The following is a 22828-nucleotide window of genomic DNA, read 5'->3' on the forward strand; positions in this document are numbered from 1 at the left end:
ATAATAACAATGATAATAACAGAAAGAAAAATAAACTTACTGGCTTTGATCTCTACTTGAATTAATTTAGGAGTTTAAGTTAGAGGACTTGTTCGTTTGCCTGCCAGTGGCTCATGCCTGTAGTCCTAACAACTCAGGAGGCTGAGATCTGAAGATCACAGTTCAAAGCCAGCCCAGGCAAGAAAGTCTCACAGACTCTTATCTCCAATTAACCACCAGAAAACCAGAAGTGGTGCTATGGCTCAAGTGGTAGAATGCTATCCTTGAGCTGAAGAGCTGAGGGACAGCGCCCAAGCCCAGATTTCAAGACCCATGACTGACAAAAAAAAAAAAAAAAGGTAAAGAAAGAAAGATTATACTGTTGACAAGTTACTGTAGTAATCATAACCTCAATATAAGGGTCAGAATTCAGTGATGTAGCACAGATAAAGACAGAGATGGATTGGATTACTTTTTGATATTAGGTAATAAAATCAGTAAGAACTGTTTCTTGATTGGACATGGAGGAAGTACAAAATGGTCACTGCTATCCCTTTAGATTGTGAAATTCTTATGGCGACTCAGTAAGGTAGGGGAAATGAACTACTGGACTTTTCAAGTTTTCTTCCAATCCTAAGAAGATAGTAGGTAAGAATCATTGTTTGTTTGATCCAGCAAAGGGAATTTGTAGACAGAGGACATCTTTCTGATACTTGCTTGTTAAATATGTCTTGCTCGGACTCATGTTTTGTGCTATAGCACATATTGTAGGAAGAAAACGCCATCCTAACTAAAATATTTTATAGATACTTTTTACTATGGTGTTGACCAGATTCAGAATGAACAGTCTGGTAGAGGACAGATTTATCTGTTTTTATGAAATAAATAAAAGCTTTCAGTTCCCTGGAAAAACTCTTTTAGATACCCAGAGAGTCATCAACTTTAACAAAGTCAAGTGTTAAGGGTTCTCTAGAATAATTTCTTTTTCTTTTAAGTGTGTAGAAATAAACAAAGAAAAGCCCTTTGTTTTGATGTCTATGAAGACTTCACTGGATGATGCTCTGAAGATGTCAGAAAGTGCCCCTGAGATAAACACATTGTATGGCAGTTTCCATTCTCTAGTGTCAGGTTTGTAGGGAAGAAGTGGAAATTTTAATCTGATGAGCTTTAACTCTAAAATCAGATTAATTTCTAAAAAGTCACAGTTATAACACTTAACAATAGTTTTACTATGTGATAATCCAGTTTGATTCCACTGAAATGGAAAACATTAAAATTGTAGAAATGGATATTTACTTTTTGTTTAAATAAACACATGGCTATTATTTTCACTTAGTTCTCTCATAAGTCTAAGTATGATATCTTATTTAAGTCAATTTCAAGTGTTTGAATTTTCATTTAACCAGAAAATGTTAAACTCTGCCATTTAAAGTAATGCCATATACTAACACAAATATATAAAGTAATACATTTTGTAATCATTCTATTAGTATATTGTTTCTAAGATAAACATTTCATGATTTCTCAGTACAGTAAAACTAGAATTTTTTTACTGAAGTGCAAAATAGAAATAAATCTTTCCTTTTATAATGGTGTTTTCTTTGTTCTCTTTTAAATGTTTAAAAAATTTAAATTGGAGAAAAATATGAACAAATAAAGACCATCTTTTGCAGCTTATGAGTCATTTTAGTTTTAGACTATGTGTGATATTTTCACTTATCTTTCCAGCTCTGCTTCTAGAATTTCCCCCCATGTGTCTGCATCCATTGGGTACATGATTGTCTCTGGTAGACTAAAGGAAGAGGATATGTTGCTGTATCTGCCACTTAGCCATTCATGTTTCACTTTACTCTTCTGGTAATTTCTCAGCAGTGTTACCTAAAAGGGGTAAACCATGATCAAGGTAGTTCGTTGGTAAGTTTGTTCAATGAAGAGCAGCCAGCTCACAGGCTGAGAAAATAATTAAGTACTTACAATACTATACACATATGTTAGTAAACTGTAAACTTGTGGTGTGTGTGTGTGTGTGTGTGTGTAGACTGAAGACTTTGGATTAGGTTGAGTGAGAAGAAGTAGCCTTTCCTTCTGGCTTAAAAAAATGTCATACGATTGATGGGAAATAGTGTGGAAGCTGTGTTTAGCAGGATAAAAAAAACAGTAACTCAATTTTAAGTCATTCCTTAATGTGGTCAACACATTCTGTGATGTTCTGCATATGAAATTCTAACTTTTCCAAGCAGAAGTTGGTGTTGTTTCAAACCCAATACCAAAACACTGTCAGAAACATGGTAGACTGCCAAGGTGAAACTTACCCTCCAGGAGTAACCACTTTGTAGATCATCATCTATTTCTCGCTGACACACAGTCCTTAAAGACAAGCAGTGAGGCTTCCATATAGAATCACTACTTTGTATTGTATCATTCCATTCCCTGCAAGTTACAGAAGCTCTGCACAAACTTTGAATGTCCAGTTGACTGAAAATTTTTAAAGTGACTTCTAGAGGAAGCTGATCAAAGTTTATTTGACTCTTGTTTTTATCCTTCTCAGAATCCACAGAGTTCGGGGACAAACAAGTCGTTTAAGGATTCAGGTGGACCTGTTGCAACAATGAGAAGTACAAAATGTCATGTCAAAACCAGCTTTACAATGTCGGGGGGGGGGGGGGGGGGGGGGGGGGGGGGGGGGGGGAGGGGGGGTATGATTGGGTGGGAGGGAGGGGGGAGGCTGGGAAGGAAGGTGAAGGGTAAACAAAGGAGGAGGCTGCAATGCTTGGTAAGAAATGTATGCATTATCCTGCCCATGTAATTGTAACCCCTCTGTACAGTATGTTCTCAAATAAAATAAAATTAAATTAAAAAAAAAAAAAAAAGAATCCACAGAGTTTAATTGGGTATCAGAAACTCTCAACTCATTACTCCTCTTGGAAGTTTTCTTCATGACTTGGTGTTTCAATAAAGTGTCTTCATATGTAATCTAAAGGCAAAGTTGAAACATAGAGACTCATTCAGTCTAATTCAGACTCTAACTGTTCTCTGAGTCAGATACTTTTGGGGTATTATTTTTAAAAATGGTAACTTTCTTAATTCAACCTCTTAATCTGTGAAATAGGACCAAAGCTGCCTGTCTCTTGTGTGTTCTTGTGAAGACTGACAAAGAGACCTATAAAACTTGAAGCATCATATCTGAATTATACATGGAAATCTCTCAACCTGTTAGTTATCCTCCTTTTAAATGTCTTAGCATTTTTTTAAACCAGAGAACATTCTATAAAAAGGGAAACGATTCTTTATACATTGGAGTTGCTTACTTATTTTACAACAAATAATTAATGAGCACTTTATATTTTCCCTCATATTACCCCTCTAAGGTCCTGTGTGTTTTACACTTAGAGCACATATTATTTTAGATTAGTCCCATTTTAAGTATGCATTAACCACATGGTCTCAAGGGTCTCAGGTTGGATAGTGTAGCTCCAGGTTGGGAGCTCTTTGTGTCCACAGAGGGGTTCAGCAACTTGAATGGAGATGTTCTCTTAAATGCTTCTGGAAAAAATGCATTTTTTTCATTAAAACACTGTATGCAATACCATGAAAATATTTTTCCTTGTAATATAATAAAATTAAATGCTATCATCTAAAGGAGAAGGTCAACAGTCCTGTTTTTGGTAGTGGAGTTTAAACTCAGCCTCGCAATAGCTAGATTGATGTCCTTTTTGGACCATATTTATTGGCCTTAGATACAGTCACTACTGTAAGAACTCACTGAAACATTTATGTCAGCATTTATGAAAAGTTCTATCAAACTCCTAAACACTTGTTGCCTGAGAGAAATAATGCCTTGCCATTAAGTTCTTCATGTACTATTTATGTAAACATTGTTTACCTCCTTGCACCTAATTTGTAGGTGCTCAATTGTGACACAAATCTATCTGAAATAGAGAAGAGCAAGAGAAAGATGGAACCTTCCATCAAAAACACAGTCTTAAATACTCAACTTAGTTCTAAGATTAGTGAAGTTACTCTACATATATAGTTAATGCTGAACTATTGATAACAGAGATCAGCAAGGAGTAACAACTATAAACAGTGTATATTATTCAGTTCCAAAGGTAACTAAGGATTTAAAGCTTAGATACAACTAAATTACTTAGAATGTGGCAAGCTTCTGAAAGCAAGGTTGGGTACATAACCACCTTTAACTATTTCTGCATATAAGGATAACTTGTATTTACTTTAAATCAGTTTATTACACTTTCTTTCATAAAGGGGGGTGTTGAGTTCTAATAGGATGTGTTAAATATATAGTATATATTTATATGTTATATATGTATTTATTTATATATTTGTTATTAATATATATTGTGCAATTAATATAAAATATTGAGTAATATTTATATATAAATTAATTATATATTCATTATTAACATATTAATATATTTATATATTAAATCTATATTTAACAGCTAGTAACATTTGTCCCTCTACAAAGAGCCCAGATATATGTGTCTGTACCTGCCAAGACCGTGGTGACTCCCAGTGATTAGGTTGTTTAAGATCCAAATTAGTTTAGTGAGAACTAAAATGTTTGTGTTCAACAGAGGACTTCCTGTAGAGGGTTTGGGGAAGTAAGAAAGCAAAGTAATAAAAACAAGAGCATGAGTCAAGAGCAAGTTTCTGCCATACAGTTTCTCTCCTTCGATGATTCAAATGAATCAAAGCCAAGCCATCATCTATCTCTATCTATCTATCTATCTTTCTATCTATCTATCTATCTAAATGAATCTCTTATTGGGAGAATGTTAGTGCCTTGCTATTTCTCCCAGGATCGAAGCTGGTGAATAAAACACTTTCCCCCGTCAAACGATTCCACAGGAGGCAGAGGAAGGTGGTTCTTTTCTTTCCTTTATTCAAGTTTTAATAGGTTTCATGATGCCGTTTTCACACACGTCGATGACGTACTTTGATCATATTCACCTCCCTTCTTAACCTCCTCCCCGCCCCCCTCCCCTCCGCCGCCCGCCACATCGGTCCCCTTCGGCATCCCAGATAGTCCTCCGACGAAGGGTTCCTTGGCCAGGTCTCTAAACCCAACAACAGACCCAGAGACCCCGCACTGGACATCTTTCTTTCTAGGTGTTGGACTCCTCGTAAGCCAGCCCCGCCGCGCCAGCCCTCTCTAACCTCAGAGCTGGTCTCCGGTGTCAGCGGACCAGAGTGGGCAGAGGGCCGGGCACTGCTGGGCCAGGCCAGAACGGTGTGTGTGTGGGGGGGGCCCTCCACCAGGTGTGGCCCCCAGGTGTGTCAGGGTGGGCTCTGCCGCCTGAGTCCCAAGCACACCTGACACTGACGGGAAACAAGACAGCTGTCACCGTGGCTGTCCAGGCGGCTCCCGTCCGCGGAAAGAAGGCTGCGCTCCCGCCGGGCACTGCGAGCCCCCCCGCACCCACAAGAAAGGCAGCCCAGGACTGCCGAGAGGGAAGACCCTCCTACCTACCCCGCGGCGGTGGCTTCTTCCCGCGGCGAGGCAAGATCTCTGGGACTCGAATTCCTCTCCATGGTCCTCCTCCTCCCTCCCACTCTAGCCCCACCCTGCTGGCCAAGAGGCGCGCGCAGTGCCTTCTGGGATTAGTAGTTTTATCAAAGCATTTTTTTTTAAGCTCAGGAAAAGAAGGCGGCAGGAGGACTACAAAGCCCGGCATCCTCTAGACCCGGGTGGGAGGAGGCGGTGGAACGCAGCCGGACTTCGGGTGCTGATTGACAGGGGAGTCCTCGGCGCCCGTGTCGGGCGGCAATCCCTAACCTGCGTGGGCCCAGCGTAGTCTTTGCTTTCCCGCCAGCGCCAGCTTCCAGGTTCTCCCTCGGCCCGGGGCTGGCCTGGCGTGGGTGTGTGGAAGGCGGAAGCAGCTGCCGGCGCTGTCTCCGCGCCTGGGTGCTTAATCCTCGCCCGCCATGTCCCGGGGCTTCGAGCTGCAGCCGCTGGACGGCGGCCCCCGGGTGGCCCTGGGGCCCGGGGAGACGGTGATCGGCCGCGGGCCGCTGCTGGGAGTAAGTGCGGGAAGGGCTCGGCGGACCCGGAGTGCGGGGCGGGGGCCGCTGCCGGCCTGCCCTGCCTGTCTGCGCTGCGGAGGATGAGGACAGCGCCGTGCCCTGCGGTCACCGGGCGGACATTCCTCCAAAGACTCGGACTGTGTGGTCAGTCCCGCCAGGGGCTGGCGACGAGCGCTGGGGCCGAGCCAGGCCCGCGCTGTAGACACCCAAGAACCCAGAGTTTCAATGCAGATTGTAAACGAGCCTACGAGTTTCCCCGGGCCAGTGGCTCCTGTAGGGCTAAAGATGCTGTGTCTTCCTTACCAAGCCCCAAATACTTAAGAGTGGGCTTGTCAACCTTAAGGTTAATGTCCTCAAATTAATTTCTCCTAAACTCTGGCCTACTCTGTAGGTCTGGGTGGACTTTTATTGTAATAGCCTTTTTTGGGGGTATAATTTTAATACCAAACTCCTAGTAGTCATAGTGTTCCAGGCAATGTTACTATACATATAAAATATAAATATGTTACTAGGTATAAAAAACAACTCTATATGCACACCTATGTATGTATGTACATATATATCCTTTCAAAACCCCCTAATGTTCCTTATTGTTCAGATGAGAATTGCACTACAAACCATTTATTTAAAGGTGATACTTAACCTCTTGAATGTATATTGCCACTACTCTTATTTTCCAACTAACTCCAATTAGGAGTTAGTCTGCAAGTCACAAATTCTCTTAAGTACACCTGTGATCCTTCTCCCCCGCACTCCCAATTAAACTTTTCTTGTATCCACTTTGTGCATGAAACTGGAGCTTTTAGCACTGTGGTACATACCTGGAAGAGAGGACCATACATAGCAAGGTATGGATCCTAACCTGTGGAAGTTTCCCTGGGAAGGGAGAAACGTGTGTTAGTTAATATGAGGGAGTAAGAAGTATGTATTATTATCCTGGTTAACTTGCAGCGCCAGAGTGGAACCATTGATATTAGCCTTAGTGCTCTTTGTGAGATCAGGAAAAGGAGTGAGGTTGTTTAAGCTTGTTTTGTGGCGGTGGTCGTGTGTGTGTGTGTGTGTGTGTGTGTGTGTATGTGTGCAAAAATACATGTTTATGTAGTAAGGTTGTTGAGAAACAAGCTACATGCTGTTTATTCCTCCTCACTACCTCCCCCTCTCCCAAGTGAGTAGTTAAATATTTAGGTAATATTTTGTTACTTTGTCCCTAGTTTGTTACCCTACAGAAGAAAAAAAGAAAACCAACTAAATGAGCTTTCTGAGACTTTTCCACTCTCCTTTTAAATGCTAAGATTAAAATATCAATCACTGTATTTCATTGAGTAGGCATATGTCTGTAAAAAGTCAGTTTACCTCTTTTGGAGACTGAGCTTTGAGTATTGTCTTGGGGACAAATCCAAGACTCCTACCTTCAGTTAACTAGCCCAAAGCCAGAACTTGATGGGTTGTTCAAGTGATGGAACACCAGTCTGTTTTTGTTTTGTTTTTTGTTTTGGTATTTAATTATTCAAACTAATGGGCTTTTTTTTTTTCCCCCGTGGGTCATGAGGCCTGAACTCTGGGCCTGGGCACTGTCCCTCAGCTCTTCAGCTCAAGGCTAGCACTCTACCACTTGAGCCACAGAGCCACTTCCGGATTTTTCTGCTTATGTGGTGCTGAGAAATTGAACCCAGGGTCTCATGCATGCAAGGCAAGCACTCTACCACTGAGCCACCTTTCCAGCCCCTAATGGGCTTCATTGTAATGAGAGTTTTGAAAACCATTATGATAGGTGAAAGGACTGAGGATTAAAAATATTTTCATTTACAAATACATTCTGCTTTTAGGAAATCAAATCAAAATATGCAAAGATGTAAAATTAAGTGAAATGGAAGCTTTATTTAGGCTTCCATTATTTACATTACAAAAGGAGGATTTTGCTTTACAAAAACATTGGTGTCCTTGCTCCTGAGAACAGTGAATGCCCCTTGGTGCCTTTGGATCAGGACCTGAGTCCTTAGTAAGTTCTAGACACACTAGTGTTTCATGTAAAGCAAAGCTTACCCTGGCAGTGTTTGTTGGGTTGCATCAGGCATGGATGAGGATTTATACAGTCAGAGAAGGCCAGCTGAGAGGAGAGGTTTTGAGTGACATCCTTGGTAGAAAACAGAAAAGGTTTAACATTAGACTTTCAGGCTCCTGTCTAATCTTGATGTGAAGGTACCCCTCAAATGAGCCATTTTATATCTTTAGCTTAACCTGGGTGGTGGTTAGCGATTAAAGTAAAGGATCCCAAATCAGAAGTCAAGTTTTCTTTCTGTCTGTCTTGTTTCCAAGTAGATACTGCTGATAGGTTCACTCTAAGGATAGGTTCCTATTCCTAAGGATGGTTTCTATTTGATGGATGCAGTAAAGCCTTGTTAATGTTTTTAATTGTCTGTGAATTCTTCAGTTCACATTCAAATCCGAATGTGTTGCCCTATATACACATTGGTGAACCAGACAAGTAGTTCTCTTTCCCACCTTTCATCTTTACCTTTAAAAAAGATAACCAATTTGGTAATTATAGAATTGGGGCAGGGGGATGTCACTTGAGAGCACCAGTCTTGAGTGAAAAAAACCACTTGAGAGTACCAGGTCCCCTGACTTCAAGCTCCAGTTCTCATGCTAAAAACAAGACAAAATGAAGAACCTGTTCATCCATGCAGAGATTTACCTTTTGGCTTGTGTTTTATAAACATGATTGACTTTTTCATTATTTTCAGCTATTTTTTGTATTACAGATTGATAGTGTGATGGACTCTGAAGGATTAGGGCAGCTAGAATCTGGGCTCCTGAGAAGTGGGCAAAATTTTTGGAGACAAGGGCCCTTTTGGCTAATTGAATGTATTATTTAAAGAGCATATTGGCTAATTGGGGTAAATGCTCACTAACTTTCTAAGGCAGTCACATTGTGACAACTATCCTATTGAGCCTTTGTAAGAATTTCTTCTTTTTTATACTCATCAACAAATAGACTCAGTACTTTCAGGCTTGGCAAAATTGAGTAGAATGTACAGTTTCCTTATGGTGCTCCCTCCCACACACACGAAGGTCTTCTCCACTTTCAGCCACATTTCATTGATGGATTTTCAAGGACACATTGTTCTCTAAAGGTACAGTTTATGTGAGTGTTCCTTGTGGTCAGTTGATTCCGACCAATGTGTATGTCTCCATTATTTCTGTGTCACATAGAGAAATACCAGTGCCTTAAAATTCCTCTGTGCCTCTGCTTATTTATCCTTCCCTAAACTAATAATTATTTCTGTAGTGCTGCCTTTTTTCAAATGTCGCATTGACATCACATAGTGTGAACTTTTTCAGTTTTTACTTAGTTATATGCATTTAGGGTTCCTTTATGTCTTTATATAGTTTGATGGCTCATTTCTTTCCATGACCCCCCGCCTTTTTTTTTTTCAATACTAAAGGTTAAATTTAGGACCTCTATGGCACTTATTACATAAGTGCTCTACCACTTGAGCTATGCTTCTAGCCCTTTTTGCCTCGATTATTTTTATAGTCTTGACTTTCAGAGTCTTGCCTGGGTCTGGGCTATCATGGGCTGCAAATCTCCTACAAATCACTGGAGATGAGAGTCATGTGACTCTGCCCCCAGCCATTGTGCTTCCCCTGTAGCTGGGATAACTGGCACATGCCACCACTTCCAGCCATTGGTTGAGACAGAGTTATGAACTTCTTCCCTTACACCCTTTCTTATTCTTTCTTGTACTCTCTTGTTTCTTTCCTCCTCTCTCTCTCCTCCTCTTTTCTTCTCCCTTTCTCTCTCCCTCTCTCAACAATGCCTCCAGATCTCTTCCCTTCTGTTTACTGTTCAACCCGTATATGGTATTTTCTCAAATACCTTCATATACTGGAAATTTGGGCTTCTTTCTCTGATAATTTTTTTTTTTTGTATATTTTGTTTGAGTTTCTGGGTTTTTGTATTTTTTTTTTCTAGAACTGGGGCTTGAACTTGAGTTTTCTGGTTTTGTTCAGTTTTTTTCACTTACAACTGTTTTTCAACCTCTTGAACTATGCTTCTACTGCCAGCTTTAAGCTGGTTAATTGGAGATAAGAGTGTCTCTGATTTGTCTACCTAGTCAGGCTCTAAGTGGGGATTTTCAGTCCTCAGCTTCCTGTATTAAAGTTAGGATGATAAGCATGAGTCATGGCTTATCCATTCAAGACATATTCCTCCTTTCCACATGGTACCTTTTCTGAACTTGTTATGCTGAGTATCACACGTTTTTAAGCCTCTCCTTTTAGAGTTTGAAAATACTGTATCTGAGATATGCTTTCAGTATTTCCTACTTGAGATGTGCCTAACTCCCATTTTTCTCACTTTGCCCTCTGACTTCTGCTTGAGCATAGGATAAGGAGCTTGATCTGCTGGATTTGATGTTTCTCTTTCCTTCTTACATGTAAATGAAGATATTCATCAGTCTCTTAGTTGTGCTTTAGGTGTGGGATATGGGTAATTTTATTTTCCCTGTTTGTTTATTAATTTGACTTTTTTGGAGGATATGTGTGGTATGATCAGACTATTTTTATTTGTTTATTTTTCAGACAAAATTTCACTGGGTAGCCTAGGCTGTCCTCAAACTAGTTTTTTTTCTTCCTGTCTTTGCCTTTCAAATGCTGCGGTTATAGTTTTATATCACCATGCTCAGAAAAATGACCTTTTTGTTAGTCTCTAGCAGTGCCTGGTTTGTCATGAAATGATACTGTAATGGAATGATATATCCACTAGAGGTCACGTTATGCTTTCACATTATTTTAAAATACCTTTTTCTTCTTAGTGTTTGTGAAACCTACTTCAAAAATTGAAATAGAAATAGAAAGACTGAAATAGAAAAGGCCATTATTGCTTTTGCAACAGTGTTGTTTTATTGTTGTAAAGGAAAGAAGTCTAAAGTGAGTTCGTATAGGAATCATATGCTGTGATTAAAAAAAAAATCTTTGGCACTGTATTACTCTTTTGGTTAGGAAATTCACTTGTTACTGAAGGAACAATGAAATTTGAGACCCCCAAATTAGAAATAGTAACTTCTTTTACCATGAGGTACAGAATGATACTCACTTCCTGTAATTTCTTGGAAATGATTTTATGTAGATGTAATGCATTTCACACACAGGTTATTGTTTTCATTTGTTTATTGCTCATGGAGATTTGGAGCTCAGTCTACAAGGAGTGGTACCCACCCATATTAAAATTATCTGGGCTTCCAATGTCTAAATATGTAAAATATGAATAACAGCTATGGCTTCATTATGTTAAACCTCAATGTTAAAGTGAAAGTTCTATGCAATGAAGAAATGAGTTATTGGTAACTGCTTTGATTAAAGGAATCTCTAAAGTTCTGTCTTCTTCTTTTTTTTTTTTAACTATTTTTTTTGGGGTCCGGTTGTGGGGCCTGAACTCTGGGCCTGCGCTGTCCCTCAGCTTTTCAGCTCAAGGCTAGCACTCTACCACTTGAGCCACAGCACCACTTCCGGCTTTTTTTTCCTGCTTATGTGGTGCTGAGGAATTGAACCCAGGGCCTCAGGCATGCAAGGCAAGCACTCTACCACTGAGCCACCTTCCCAGCCCTTCTGTCTTCTTTTTTAAAGTTAGATTATTAGTTTACATTTGTTTCTCTAAAGGTGCCACCAAACCTAACAATAGGCTATCTTGAACTTATTTTGGTAGTAAATATTTATAAAATGAGCCTTGGTTTTGGGGACCATTTCTGTGGCACTCACTCTTCTGGGATGCTTAGTGTTTCTAAACTTTCTGTGTGGAACTGCTCCCTGATACAAAAAAAAAAAAGAATGCTGACTTCTGGGACTTTCTATTTTTGCAATTTTTTGTAGAATTAATGGATTTAGTTGTACAAATGCATCAGTGTTGTGCTTTTACATACATTTGGCCCTTCTGTGGATAATGCCAGGTTTTAAGTGCTAGGTAGTAAGATAACTAAGACATGAGTCAGAAAAGTGTGGTGTTAATTGAATCAGAACTTAAAATGCTTTCCTTATGTATCAGCCACAGATAAAAGAGGTAATTTATTGTCTTTACAGTGAAATGAGAAGATGATCATTTTTACCATTTAAAATGAATATAATTTTCAAACTTGGGTATGCAGGAATCATTGTGAGGATAAGTTGACCATTGTTGACCCAAAACAGGAAACAAATGGAATTTAAAAATAGATCCTGGGCTGGCAAGGTGGCTCAGTGGTAGAGCATTTGCCTTGCATGGTTGAGGCCCTGGGTTCGATTCCTCAGCACCACATAAGCAGAAAAAAAAAAAAGCCAGAAGTGGTGCTGTGGCTTAAGTGGTCGAGTGCTAGCCTTGAGCTGAAGAGCTGAGGGACAGCGCCCAGGCCCAGAGTTCAGGCCCCACAACCGGACCCCCCCCCCCAAAAAAAAGATCCTAATCTCTTTTACATTTTAAGTGTTTGTTATTTACTCTTATTCCTTTTGTTTTCTTGTTTTCAAAACTACTGAGATGGTCTCAGAGATTAAATGCAAATTTGCCTTATCAAAACCTGCCAGACCTTGGATTTACAGTCATAACCCTTACATTTTTTCAGACTGCTTCTTTAAAATGCCTTTGCTATTATAACAATGTATTATATATGCACCTGTTCTCATAAGGTTTATTGCTAGGAATCCCACAAAATGTTTTTCATGAATAGAGGTGTTAGACAGGTTTGGGATGTTAGGCCCATGCTTGTTTTGCCTCTGCCATTTATTCATCTATGACTTTGGAATGAGTTGTTTCATCTGTTAAATGAGAACTGCCATTGATACATGGTTTTCAAAAAAATTACTTAAAAATTTAAATAGTTATGCAAAGTTTCAGCTTGTCAGATTATAAGTATAATGCATAGTTCTCCCTCATCTTTCCCAATTACATCCATACCCTCAACTTACATAGTTCGGTTTTTACATATGTATATTGAAGACAGTGTCTGGATTTACCTGTCCTTCCTCTTTCAATTCATCTTCCCCATTTCCTTTGCCACCACCCTCAACAAAACTTACATAGTTGTTGAATGGGTGACATACTTCATATCTAGCCTACTGACTTCAGGAACATGCCAAGGGAATTGTGTGCCTACTGTTCAGGCTTGTTTGTTTAGGAGGTGACTGTATTTTTGTTTTCCCATTGTAGATAACAGACAAGAAGGTGTCTAGAAGACATGCCATTCTTGAGGTGGTGGGTGGTCAGCTTCGAATCAAACCGGTAAGCCTGCTAGTTATGATAGATTTTAACTTTTTAAATCTCTTATCCTTCTAGTGTCTGACTCAAGGTCCCTGTCTTCTAAGGTTCTAGAAATAGGGAATTCATATCAGAATATATCCTTCCCTTGGCTAGAAGATTCTTGGGAAGTAGATCTACAGTATTAAATTATATATATTTCTCACTGGATAAAGCTACATTTATGTAGTTAGAATTTTAATGAAATATGACTGCAAGTTCATCTATGCATTATAGTTTTACTCATAACTGGATATTCCAAATAAGATTCTGCAAGAAAGCTTATAACTATGTAATGGTTGACTTTTGCAGGGGAAGGAGGAGGGTAGTGACTGAAGTTGGTTTTGTTTTAGAGGTATATTTTAACAAATTCTGTAACTCTTTGTGTAGAGCTGAAGATTTCTAAAGTTTAGAACTTGTTCAACTTCAAGGTTTTATTTATTTATTTATTTATTTTAAAGGCCAAGAACGTTTATTAGTAAAGCAGAGTGAATGAAACATAAAAAGATAGTGCACGACCCAGCCATGGGTATGGGCATACCTGACCATAAATTCTTCATGATCTTAAAGCATTCAGCATAGCTGTGCTCAAATGGAGGTTGAGGGTTTGACTCATATTTATTAAGAGTGATTAAATGTACCAATTTCAAGGTTTTAAAGTGATTATAATTTGGAAGTTTCTGTTTAGGCTAGAGTTTTGATTCCTTGAATAACATCATTTGCAAGGACAGCCACCTTCTGGAAAAATCCTATATGGTTATTTCTTGCCATCTGTAGAATCTACTGTGTAAGAGAATGAAGTATATGCATGAGGGTTAGTTGATTGTGCACTAGATAGTGTGGTAGCAAAATTACTGTCATGGAATTAAATTCATTAATTTATACCATTTCAAATATTTCTTTCTTCTTTCTTTTCTTCTTCTTCTTCTTCTTTTTTTTTAAGTTGGTTGTGGGGCTTGAACTCTGGGCCTGGGCGCTGACCCTATACTCTTCAGCTCAAGGCAAGCACTCTACAATTGAGCCACAGCACTACTTCTGGTTTGCTGGTGGTTAATTGGAGATAAGAGTCTCACGGACTTTCCTGCCCAGGCTGGCTTTGAACCCCGATCCTCAGATCTCAGACTCCTGAGTAGCTAGGATTACAGGTGTGAGCCACTGGTGTCTGGCTCTAAAATAATTTTTATTTTAATCTTTCTGTACAATTTCATCTTGTATCATTATTAATGCTTTTATTTATTTTTATTTTATTTTTTTTGTCGGTTGTGGGGCTTGAACTCTGGGCTTGGGTGCTGACCCTGTGCTCTTCAGCTCAAGGTGAGCGCTCTACTGCTTGAGCCACAGCGCCACTTCTGGTTTTCTAGTGGTTTATTGGAGATAAGAGTCTCAAGGACTTTTCTGCTGGGGCTGGCTTTGAACTGCGATCCTCAGATCTCAGCCTCCTGAGTAGCCAGGATTACAGGCATGAGCCACTGGTGCCTGGCATTAATGCTTTCTTGGAACATAGATAATTATTTTTATCTTCCTATATTGATTGAATTGTTCCTAAATTTGAAAATTATCTAAAATTAAAATTACTTAAAATTAATTAAAATTGTTTAAATTTTAGTATTGGGAGAAATTTTAACTAGAGCTGAATTGACCTCATCTCAACCCTGAATAAGTCATTAAAAAAAAATGATTTCTATCTTGGGATGGGTATAGTGGCATATACCTTAATCCCAGCCATTTGAGAGGCCTAGTGGGAGAATTGTAGTCTGAGGCTGACCTTGGCTCTGGGCAAAAATGAGAAACTTTATCTTAAAAACAAAGAGAAAAAAGTTGTTTGGGGACCTAGATAAAGTGGTACAGTGGAGCTCTGAATTCAAAACCTCAGTAGTGCCAAATACAAGTAGTTTTAAAACTGATAGTTGAATATGATTAGGACATTTTTTTTTTTTCTGGTGGTACTGGGGTTTGAATTCAAGCCCTCACACCTCAGGCTTGATTTAGAGATAGAGTTTACGGTGTACAATCAGCTTCCCATTGTAGTTGGGATGGCAGATGTGGTGCTATGATGCCCAGTTTCCTCTTTTGAGATAGTCTCATGGCTTTTCTGTGGGCTGACCTGCAACCTAGATCCCGCCAAATACAGCACAAGTTGGCTGAAAGTCTTGACAACTTTTCTGCCCAGCTGGTCTCAAACTGCAGTCCTCAAGATCTCAGCTTCCAAAGTAGCTATGATTACAGACATGAGTCACTGGTACCTTGATAAGTTGAATTTTAAAGTTGGATGAATTTCTTTGTTTTCTAACATTTCTCTTTAAAAATGCTTTAACTTTTAGCCAGGCTTGGGTGGCTCACACCTGTAATTCTAACTACCCAGGAGGCTGAGATCTGAGAATTGTAGTTTGAAGCTAACCTAGCTAGGAAAGTCTGTGAAACTCTTGTCTCTAACAAACCACCAAAAAAAGCTGGAAGTGGAACTATGGTTCAAGTGGTAGAGTGCTAGGCTTGAGAATAAAGAGAAAAAAGCTTAGAGACAGCTTCCAGGCCCTGAGTTCAATGTTAAGATGCTTTAACATTTCATTATTTGTGGAACTAGTACATGAAGATAAGATACTGGCTCTTGAGGAGATGATGTTAGCTTTTTTAATGCATCATTTAAATTTAATCTTCATTCTGATATCAGCAGGAAGGAAATACATTATGAAGACAAACTGATGTTCTTTGTAGAAGACCATGTTATCAGTGTTCCTTAGTCTATGGGGTATCTGTAGCTGTCAGTGCTTTTATCACAGTTTGTTATCTTCTCATTTTGGTAATTGTATAGTTCAGGGAGTAGTTATATAACAATATATAGGCTTCTATTGACAAACCAAAACCAAAAGCAAAGATCTACATTGCTGTAGATTATTTACAAAACCCAGTGGCAGGGGGGAGGAGGGGCGGGTGGGATGAGATAGTGGAAGAAAAACTATGGAGTGGGTAGCAAAGTTTGGCAAGAAATGTATTCATTATCTTACTTATATAACTGCAACCCCTCTGTACAGTACCTTTACAATAAAGTAAATCCTCCCAAGCCCCAATGTTGTTGATGACAATAAAATGTTTGAATTATGGGAGTGGTTTATTTCACCTTGATTCTAGTTGAGATTTAATATGCCTCTCAATAAATTTTTAAATTTTTTGAAGGAAACTAGTAAATCTGTTTATCTTTGTTAACAAGGAGATAATGACAAAAATAATTCAAAATAGTGGACAATATACTGTCTTTCACTTTGATATTTTGCTGCTTTTGATTGAATATGAATGATGATCTTCATACTGGGAGTTTCATTGAAGAAAATAACATTTCTCTTTCAGGAAACTAGAAAGCTATGTTGTTTGAGAACTTTGGTTAGAATCTCTTCTTACAGTTTCTTATTTTTAAATTATATTAAGAAATTATTAGAAGAAAATAAGTGGAATAGGAGCTAGCCACTCTCAGGGAATCAGTGCATTTTAGAAAAGAAGTTGGGCTTATTTTTTTCATACTGAGACTTACTTATTTTTCATGTTTCTTAGCTCAGTGTGTCCAGTGGTCTTGGTTAAGAAAAACAGAAAAAAATTATATGTTTTTTATTATAAAAATACTGTACAAAGGGGTTACAGTTACATGAGTAAGGTAATGAGTACATTTCCCATCTAGCATTGTTACCTCCTCCTTTGTTTTTCCCTACCCTCCCTTCCCTTCCCAGCTTCCCAACTCCTTGAGCCCCCCACCCCCACCCCCCACCCCCGCCACTCTCTCCCTGGAAGTTGTAAAGTTGGTTTTCAGCATAGTGTCTTGTACATCTCATTGTTACAATGGGTCAATCTGTATCCTTATTTTAGCATTTTTCCCTTCCCTTCCCCAAATTAGAAAAATGTATATACAAAATGCAGGACACCAACATCAAATACAGTAAAAACAGGGGTTATTACAGGGTGGGTGGGTAGAAGAACATATAAAAGAAACAAACAAAAAAAAAACATAGTACACTATAAATATGTTAAAAACAATAGCAAGCAAGAAAAAAACTACTTGTATCCCTATCTGGGGTTCATTTCACTTAACATCATCTTATATGGTCATATGTACATAGCTTTTGATCTTTTCTGCTTGTCCTAGACATATACCAGTTATTGCAGATAAGGGAAATCATGGGACTTACGTTTCTTTGGTCCTGGATTACTTCACTTAATTTAATGTTTTCCAAGTCTTTCCATTTCCTAACAAATGGGGTGGTGTCATTCTTTCTGATGGAGGCATAGAATTCCATTATATATATATATATATATATGTATATTTATTTATTTATTGATTGATCCATTCATCTACTGAGGGGCATCTGGGTTGATTCCATATCTTAGTTATGGCAAATAATGCTGTGATAAACACAGTTGTACAAGCTGGTAGCTTTAGTATACCCTTAAAACAGAAAAAAAATTTAACCAATTAATTGATTACCACTTTTTTCTTGAATTCCTGGAAAATGGGAAGTATTTTTCTCATTTATGTATGAATAGTAATTATGCTACTTGTATATTCTAGACATACTGAACTTTTCAGTGTAAGTTATACTTAAATTTTTTTGATACCGATATTCTATATCAGTTCATATTTAGTTGTATTTTTTTATAATTTTGAGTTACTTCATCACTGTCTTCTTTTTCTGTCGGCTAGATACATACAAATCCGTGTTTTTATCAGTCTTCTGAGACAGGCCAGCTCTTACCAATGAAGAGAAATCTATGGTGCTGGCTGCATCCTGGAGATAGATTATCTTTGTTAGTCGACAAGTACATTTTCCGTGTTTCCTCTATACATTCTGAAACAGATCTGGAATGTACCTTAATGTAAGTTTGCCTGGTGACAGTAAGTAATACATTTGTAATCTAATTCTATAATCATCATAAATATGTCCATAGAAAATAATTTTAATATCAAACTATTTTGGAGAGTTGGTAACCTGTGTATGGGTGTGTATGTTGTGAATGCTTGTTTGTGTACATGAATTTTAGAAAACATTTTACCTTGGAAATCTATACCTTAGTAATGATTGGTCCAAAATTGAATTGTCTTGTACGTTTGTATTCTGAATTTCTATTCAGCAATTACTAGGATAGTTAATTTGAAATTGACTGCTTTTTTTCTCACTTTTGAAAGCTTGTTTGCATTAAAGTATCAACTTGGGACTTAGACCACATTCTTGTTATAAAAATACAAGAAATGTAGAATAGGGAAATTGAGGATATATACACATTAGAATAAATATACTAATATCCAGTATGAAGTTAAAATTCACATACTAGATTACTGAACCACTTGTTAGATTATAAACTAGACATATAGAATCAGAAGGGAAAATTTTTAGAGTATGTTTTCTAATTGCCCATGTTTTAAAATCAGAAATCACTTACAGTAAAATATAGACTAGTACCAGGGCTTGAGCCTGTAATTCTAGTTACTTGTGAGGCAGAGCTTGGGAGATTGCTCTTCAAGGCCACTTGGGCAAAAAAGTTTGTGAAACTCCATCTCAGACAATGGTCGGGCATGGTAGTATACCTGTTGTCCCAGCCACCCAAGGAAGCACAAAGATAGGATGCAATAGAATGTATCTGCTATTCTCAGTGACATGAGAAAACTAGCAGGAGGATTGTAACACAGGTCAGCCTGGTGTTAAGTGAGACTCCACCTCAAAAATAGCCACATAAAAAAGGTCTGGAGGCATTGCTCAAACGGTGGAGCAATGAACAACAAGCACAGTTCCCAGTACTTAGAAGTGAAATAAAATAATAGAAACAGAATCAAGTAAAAAAAAATCTTCATATATTTTGAAATTAACACATTTTTAAATAACTTCAGGGTCAAAAAAACTCATTAGGAAAATTAGAAATATATATATTTTTTTTTGGGGGGGAAAAGGGGGTCAGTCGTGGGGCTTGAACTCTGGGCTTGGGTGCTGTCCCAGAGCTCTTCAGCTCAAGGCAAGTATTCTACCACTTGAGCCACAGTGCTACTTCTGTTTTTCTAGTGGTTTATTGGAGATAAAGAGTCTCACAGTTTCCTGCCTAGGCTGGCTTTGAACCTTGATCCTCAGATCTCAGCCTCCTGAGTAGCTAGGATTACAGGTGTGAGCCACCAGAGCCCAGTTTAGAAAATATTTTTAACAGGATACTGAAAACACCTTAAAAATTCATACGACAGCTCAGTTCATTTTAGTTGACCAAAAAGGGCAAGTGAAGTCCAATTTAAATACATAGAAGTCAATGAAGTAAAAAATAGACAAAAAGAAGATCAGTAAAACTATAAATTGGATTTTTGAAGAGATTAATGGAATTTTTCTTTTTGTGAAAATACTGTACAGAGGGGTTACAATTACATGGGCAAGATAATGAGTACATTTCTTATCAAGCATTGTAGCCTCTTCCTTTGTTTCCCTTTCCCATCCCATCCTCTCCCCCCTCTCCCCCTCCCCCATCCAACCCTCCTCTCCCCATCCTCACCAAAGTTGTAAAGTTCGTTTTCGACATACGACTTGTACATCTCATTGTTGCATTGGGTCCACCTGTATTCCTATTTAAACGATTTGTTAGATTAATGAAATTTTAAAAATCTTCCGTCACACTTACTGAGAAAATTAAAAAGGAACAAAATATAAATTATATCAAGAATGACAGAGAGGATACAATTATTGATACCACAGACCTTCAATAACTAGTAAAGTTAAAGCAGGATTGTGGGAAAAATATACAATTTTTCGCTCTGGGCTTGGGTGCTATCCCTCAGCTCTTCAGCTCAAGGCGAGCACGCTGCTGCTTGAGCTACAGCGCCATTTCCCGTTTTCTAGTAGTTTTATTGGAGATAAGAGTCTCACAGACTTTCCTGCCTGGGCTGTCTTTGAACCATGATCCTTGGATCTCAGCCTCCTGAGTAGCTAAGATTACAGGTGTGAGCCACCGGCAAAGAATACAATTTTTTGATTAAAATTATTCCCACGGACTTAAACTCTGAACATATCATAGAAAAACAATTGTTCTATACCAAGGGGAAATGAGAAAATATTATTTCAAACTATGCCCTTAAATTTGATGGCTTAAATACATGGTTACATTTCTTGAAAAGCGCAGTTTTCCAGTATAATATAGGAAGTTTGAGACTATTTCATAAGTGGCAGTATTGGCCAGAAATCTGATAGCAGCTATAGGTGAGCTTGAACTCAAAATTTGATAAATCTCTTTTCTAATAGCTTAACTAAATTAGCTAATGTTTGCATTATCTCTTAAATACAGGGCGGTCGGTGGTCTTGAGTTTTCTAAATTGCTGTGGTTTCAAGGCCACCTTGGAAAGACTAATGTATTTTATGGCAACATGCATGACAATACATGAAGAACATATTCAGATTCATATATTTTATTCTATAATCTGTTTTCAAAAATTTCTTTGATAAAAGCACAACTCTGCAGTCAGTTGTATTAAAAAAAAGGTTTCCAATGCTATGGTTACCAGCAGAAGTGTTTTAAATGATTATAAAGCATATTTTTAATTTATCTTACAGAAACAGTCAATCATTTGATGAAAATGATATATTGAATGAAATACCAAAGTCTCCAGTGATAAATTTACCTAATAAGACAACTGGTACCTCACAGTTGGAAAGCAGCCCAGAAATAACCAAGAGCCAAACGTCCACAGTGAATAACCTGGTGAGAAACTTAAGATCTCATCTATTTCCAACCTGTTCTTCATGTTATTTTTCAGAAGACAAAGACCACTAAAATCAGGCATACCATAATAGTCTTGTTGGTGTTGCTCTGCTTTTGTTAAGCACTAGAGAATACCTCATTGAGCCAACACTTCAACTAATAAAGATTTCAACTAATGATTCTTCAAAAAATTTAAACAACTCAGTCCATAGTTGGAGTTGGACATTTCAGCTTTCTGCATAGTACAGATAATTTTATAAATTCATTAAGGATTCATGATTATCTTTATGAATTAATTTGTAGTTGCCCTTTAGTCTTTCCTAGGTGAATGTAGTACAAACCCTGCCCAGAGGAAAAGAATCCTTCCAGCTTGGATGTTGGCAGAAAATTTAAGTGATCAAGACCTTTTAGCACCTATTGTCAGTGGAGGTAGGTTTTTGTTTGTTGACTTCTAAGAAAACATTAAGCAAAACTCGAAGATTCTTCTGAACCAATATAGAGTAGTTTGTTGTGTACAGTGTAGCTTAACCTAAGAATTTAGTTGTATTTATTTTTTTGAGATAAGGTCTTTGCATATAGGCAGGCTGGCCTTTGATACCTCAGTGCTCTATTGCATGCCCTTACTGAGGCTAAGAATTCTTTAGATCTGTACCTGCATTATAGCTTAAAGCATAAGCTTTTATTTTATGCCATTTATCAAATGCCATTCTGCTGATTGTTTTTCATTTAAAAGTACTGTTATAGTCCAGACTTAAGATACTAATATTGATTTTCAAATGAACCTGTTGGCATCATGTCTGAGATAAAAGGGAAGCACAATAGGAGCACTTAAAGTTAAATTAATTAAATAAAAAAATGCCAGATGCTGGGAGATTCAAAAAAGATCCGACCTCTGTCTTGGTACAGTTTACGGAGATGGCAAATACAGTGATTTATGTCTTCGGTTGGATATCAGTTGTTTCAGGCTTCTTAAGAGTCTTTACTAATTGTTATCTTCAGGCACAGTGTTATTAATTTGGAAGTATTAGAGCTTTTGCAGGCTAGTTTAATCAAAGGAGAATGTGTAAGGTTAGAATAGCTCTCCACATCTAGGTAGTGGAGTACAGTTAAGTCTCATGGGAGATGGATGGTCAGTCAGTCCCTCCCACTTCCCTCCTGTACACAAGAGCTGTATTCTTGTTTCTCTTTCCACAGCTCAGGTCTTTGTCTTTGATTTTGAATATTCTTTGGTTTGCCTAACTTCTGGTGTTGGCCTAAGTCTCCTTTCCTTAAGCCTTCATTGCTAACTAGTTATTAGGTAGCTATGTCTTCTCAAGGCAACATTTCATTAAGAAAAACATTTTGGCCCATGGTGAACCAGGCCTCTAGGTCTAGGATCTCTAAAAAGTCCTAGTGAGAAGGGAAATAATTGGCAACTGTAACACATATATTTGCATGTACATGCAAGGTTAGTTAAAAACATATTTTAATAGTTTTTAAGTGTTTCTAGCTCTTCTGAGGGCTATGGCATTATTTATTTGTTTATATTTATTTTTAATCAACAACATAAATAATTATCTATATTTGTGGGGTTCAAGTAATGTTTTTTATTTATCATTGCTTTGTTTCTTTTTATTGCTGAAGAATATTCAATTGTTTACCATATCATATTGTTTACTCATTGTCCTTTTGATAGACATTTGAGTTGTTTGAAGTTTTGGGTTGATATTCTTATCCAAATACATTTTTTTTTTTTTTTGGGTCCAGTCGTGGGCCTGAACTCTGAGCCTGGGCTGCTGTCCCTCAGCTCTTCAGCTCAAGGCTAGAGCTCTTCCGGCTTTTTTCTTTTTG

At 38.1% G+C, this 22828-nt stretch overlaps 2 protein-coding genes across 3 annotated transcripts in view; one reads left to right on the forward strand and one right to left on the reverse strand.

The window, feature by feature from the left end:
• Window positions 1-1688: 1688 nt before the first annotated feature.
• Window positions 1689-5544, reverse strand: Fbxo48 (F-box protein 48). Of its 2 annotated transcripts, none has more exons than XM_042683089.1 (4): window positions 5474-5544; window positions 2866-2953; window positions 2292-2542; window positions 1689-1857 (listed from the first exon to the last, which is right to left on the reverse strand). In XM_042683089.1, the coding sequence occupies exons 2-4, from the start codon at window positions 2915-2917 to the stop codon at window positions 1696-1698; spliced, it is 465 nt and encodes a 154-aa protein (XP_042539023.1). In that variant the 5' UTR covers window positions 2918-2953; window positions 5474-5544; the 3' UTR covers window positions 1689-1695. The 2 variants fall into 2 exon arrangements, with proteins under 2 accessions (XP_042539023.1, XP_042539024.1); XM_042683090.1 differs by lacking the exon at window positions 5474-5544 and adding an exon at window positions 3863-4224.
• Window positions 5545-5745: 201 nt separating this feature from the next.
• The window catches only part of Aplf (aprataxin and PNKP like factor), a 52413-nt gene continuing 35330 nt past the window's right edge, over window positions 5746-22828 (forward strand). The window contains exons 1-5 of the mRNA XM_042683120.1: window positions 5746-6024; window positions 13205-13276; window positions 17976-18148; window positions 20851-20998; window positions 21313-21427. Coding sequence (XP_042539054.1) covers window positions 5929-6024; window positions 13205-13276; window positions 17976-18148; window positions 20851-20998; window positions 21313-21427 — 604 coding nt within the window. The 5' untranslated portion in view covers window positions 5746-5928. The remainder of the gene's footprint in view (window positions 6025-13204; window positions 13277-17975; window positions 18149-20850; window positions 20999-21312; window positions 21428-22828) is intronic.

The sequence above is a fragment of the Dipodomys spectabilis genome, unplaced genomic scaffold (genome assembly GCF_019054845.1).
Source record: "Dipodomys spectabilis isolate Male_0828 unplaced genomic scaffold, ASM1905484v1 ptg000079l, whole genome shotgun sequence".
Taxonomy (NCBI): Eukaryota; Metazoa; Chordata; class Mammalia; order Rodentia; family Heteromyidae; genus Dipodomys; species Dipodomys spectabilis.

Coding starts and splice junctions, on each gene's coding strand:
- Fbxo48 (XM_042683089.1), bottom strand. CDS start 2,917: ATGAAGAAAACTTCCAAGAGGAGTAATGAGTTGAGAGTTTCTGATACC. Junction 2,543..2,865: donor GAGAGTTTCTGATACCCAAT/TAAACTCTGTGG, acceptor CTTGTTTGTCCC/CGAACTCTGTGGATTCTGAG. Junction 1,858..2,291: donor AAAGTGGTTACTCCTGGAGG/GTAAGTTTCACC, acceptor TACCCCTTTTAG/GTAACACTGCTGAGAAATTA.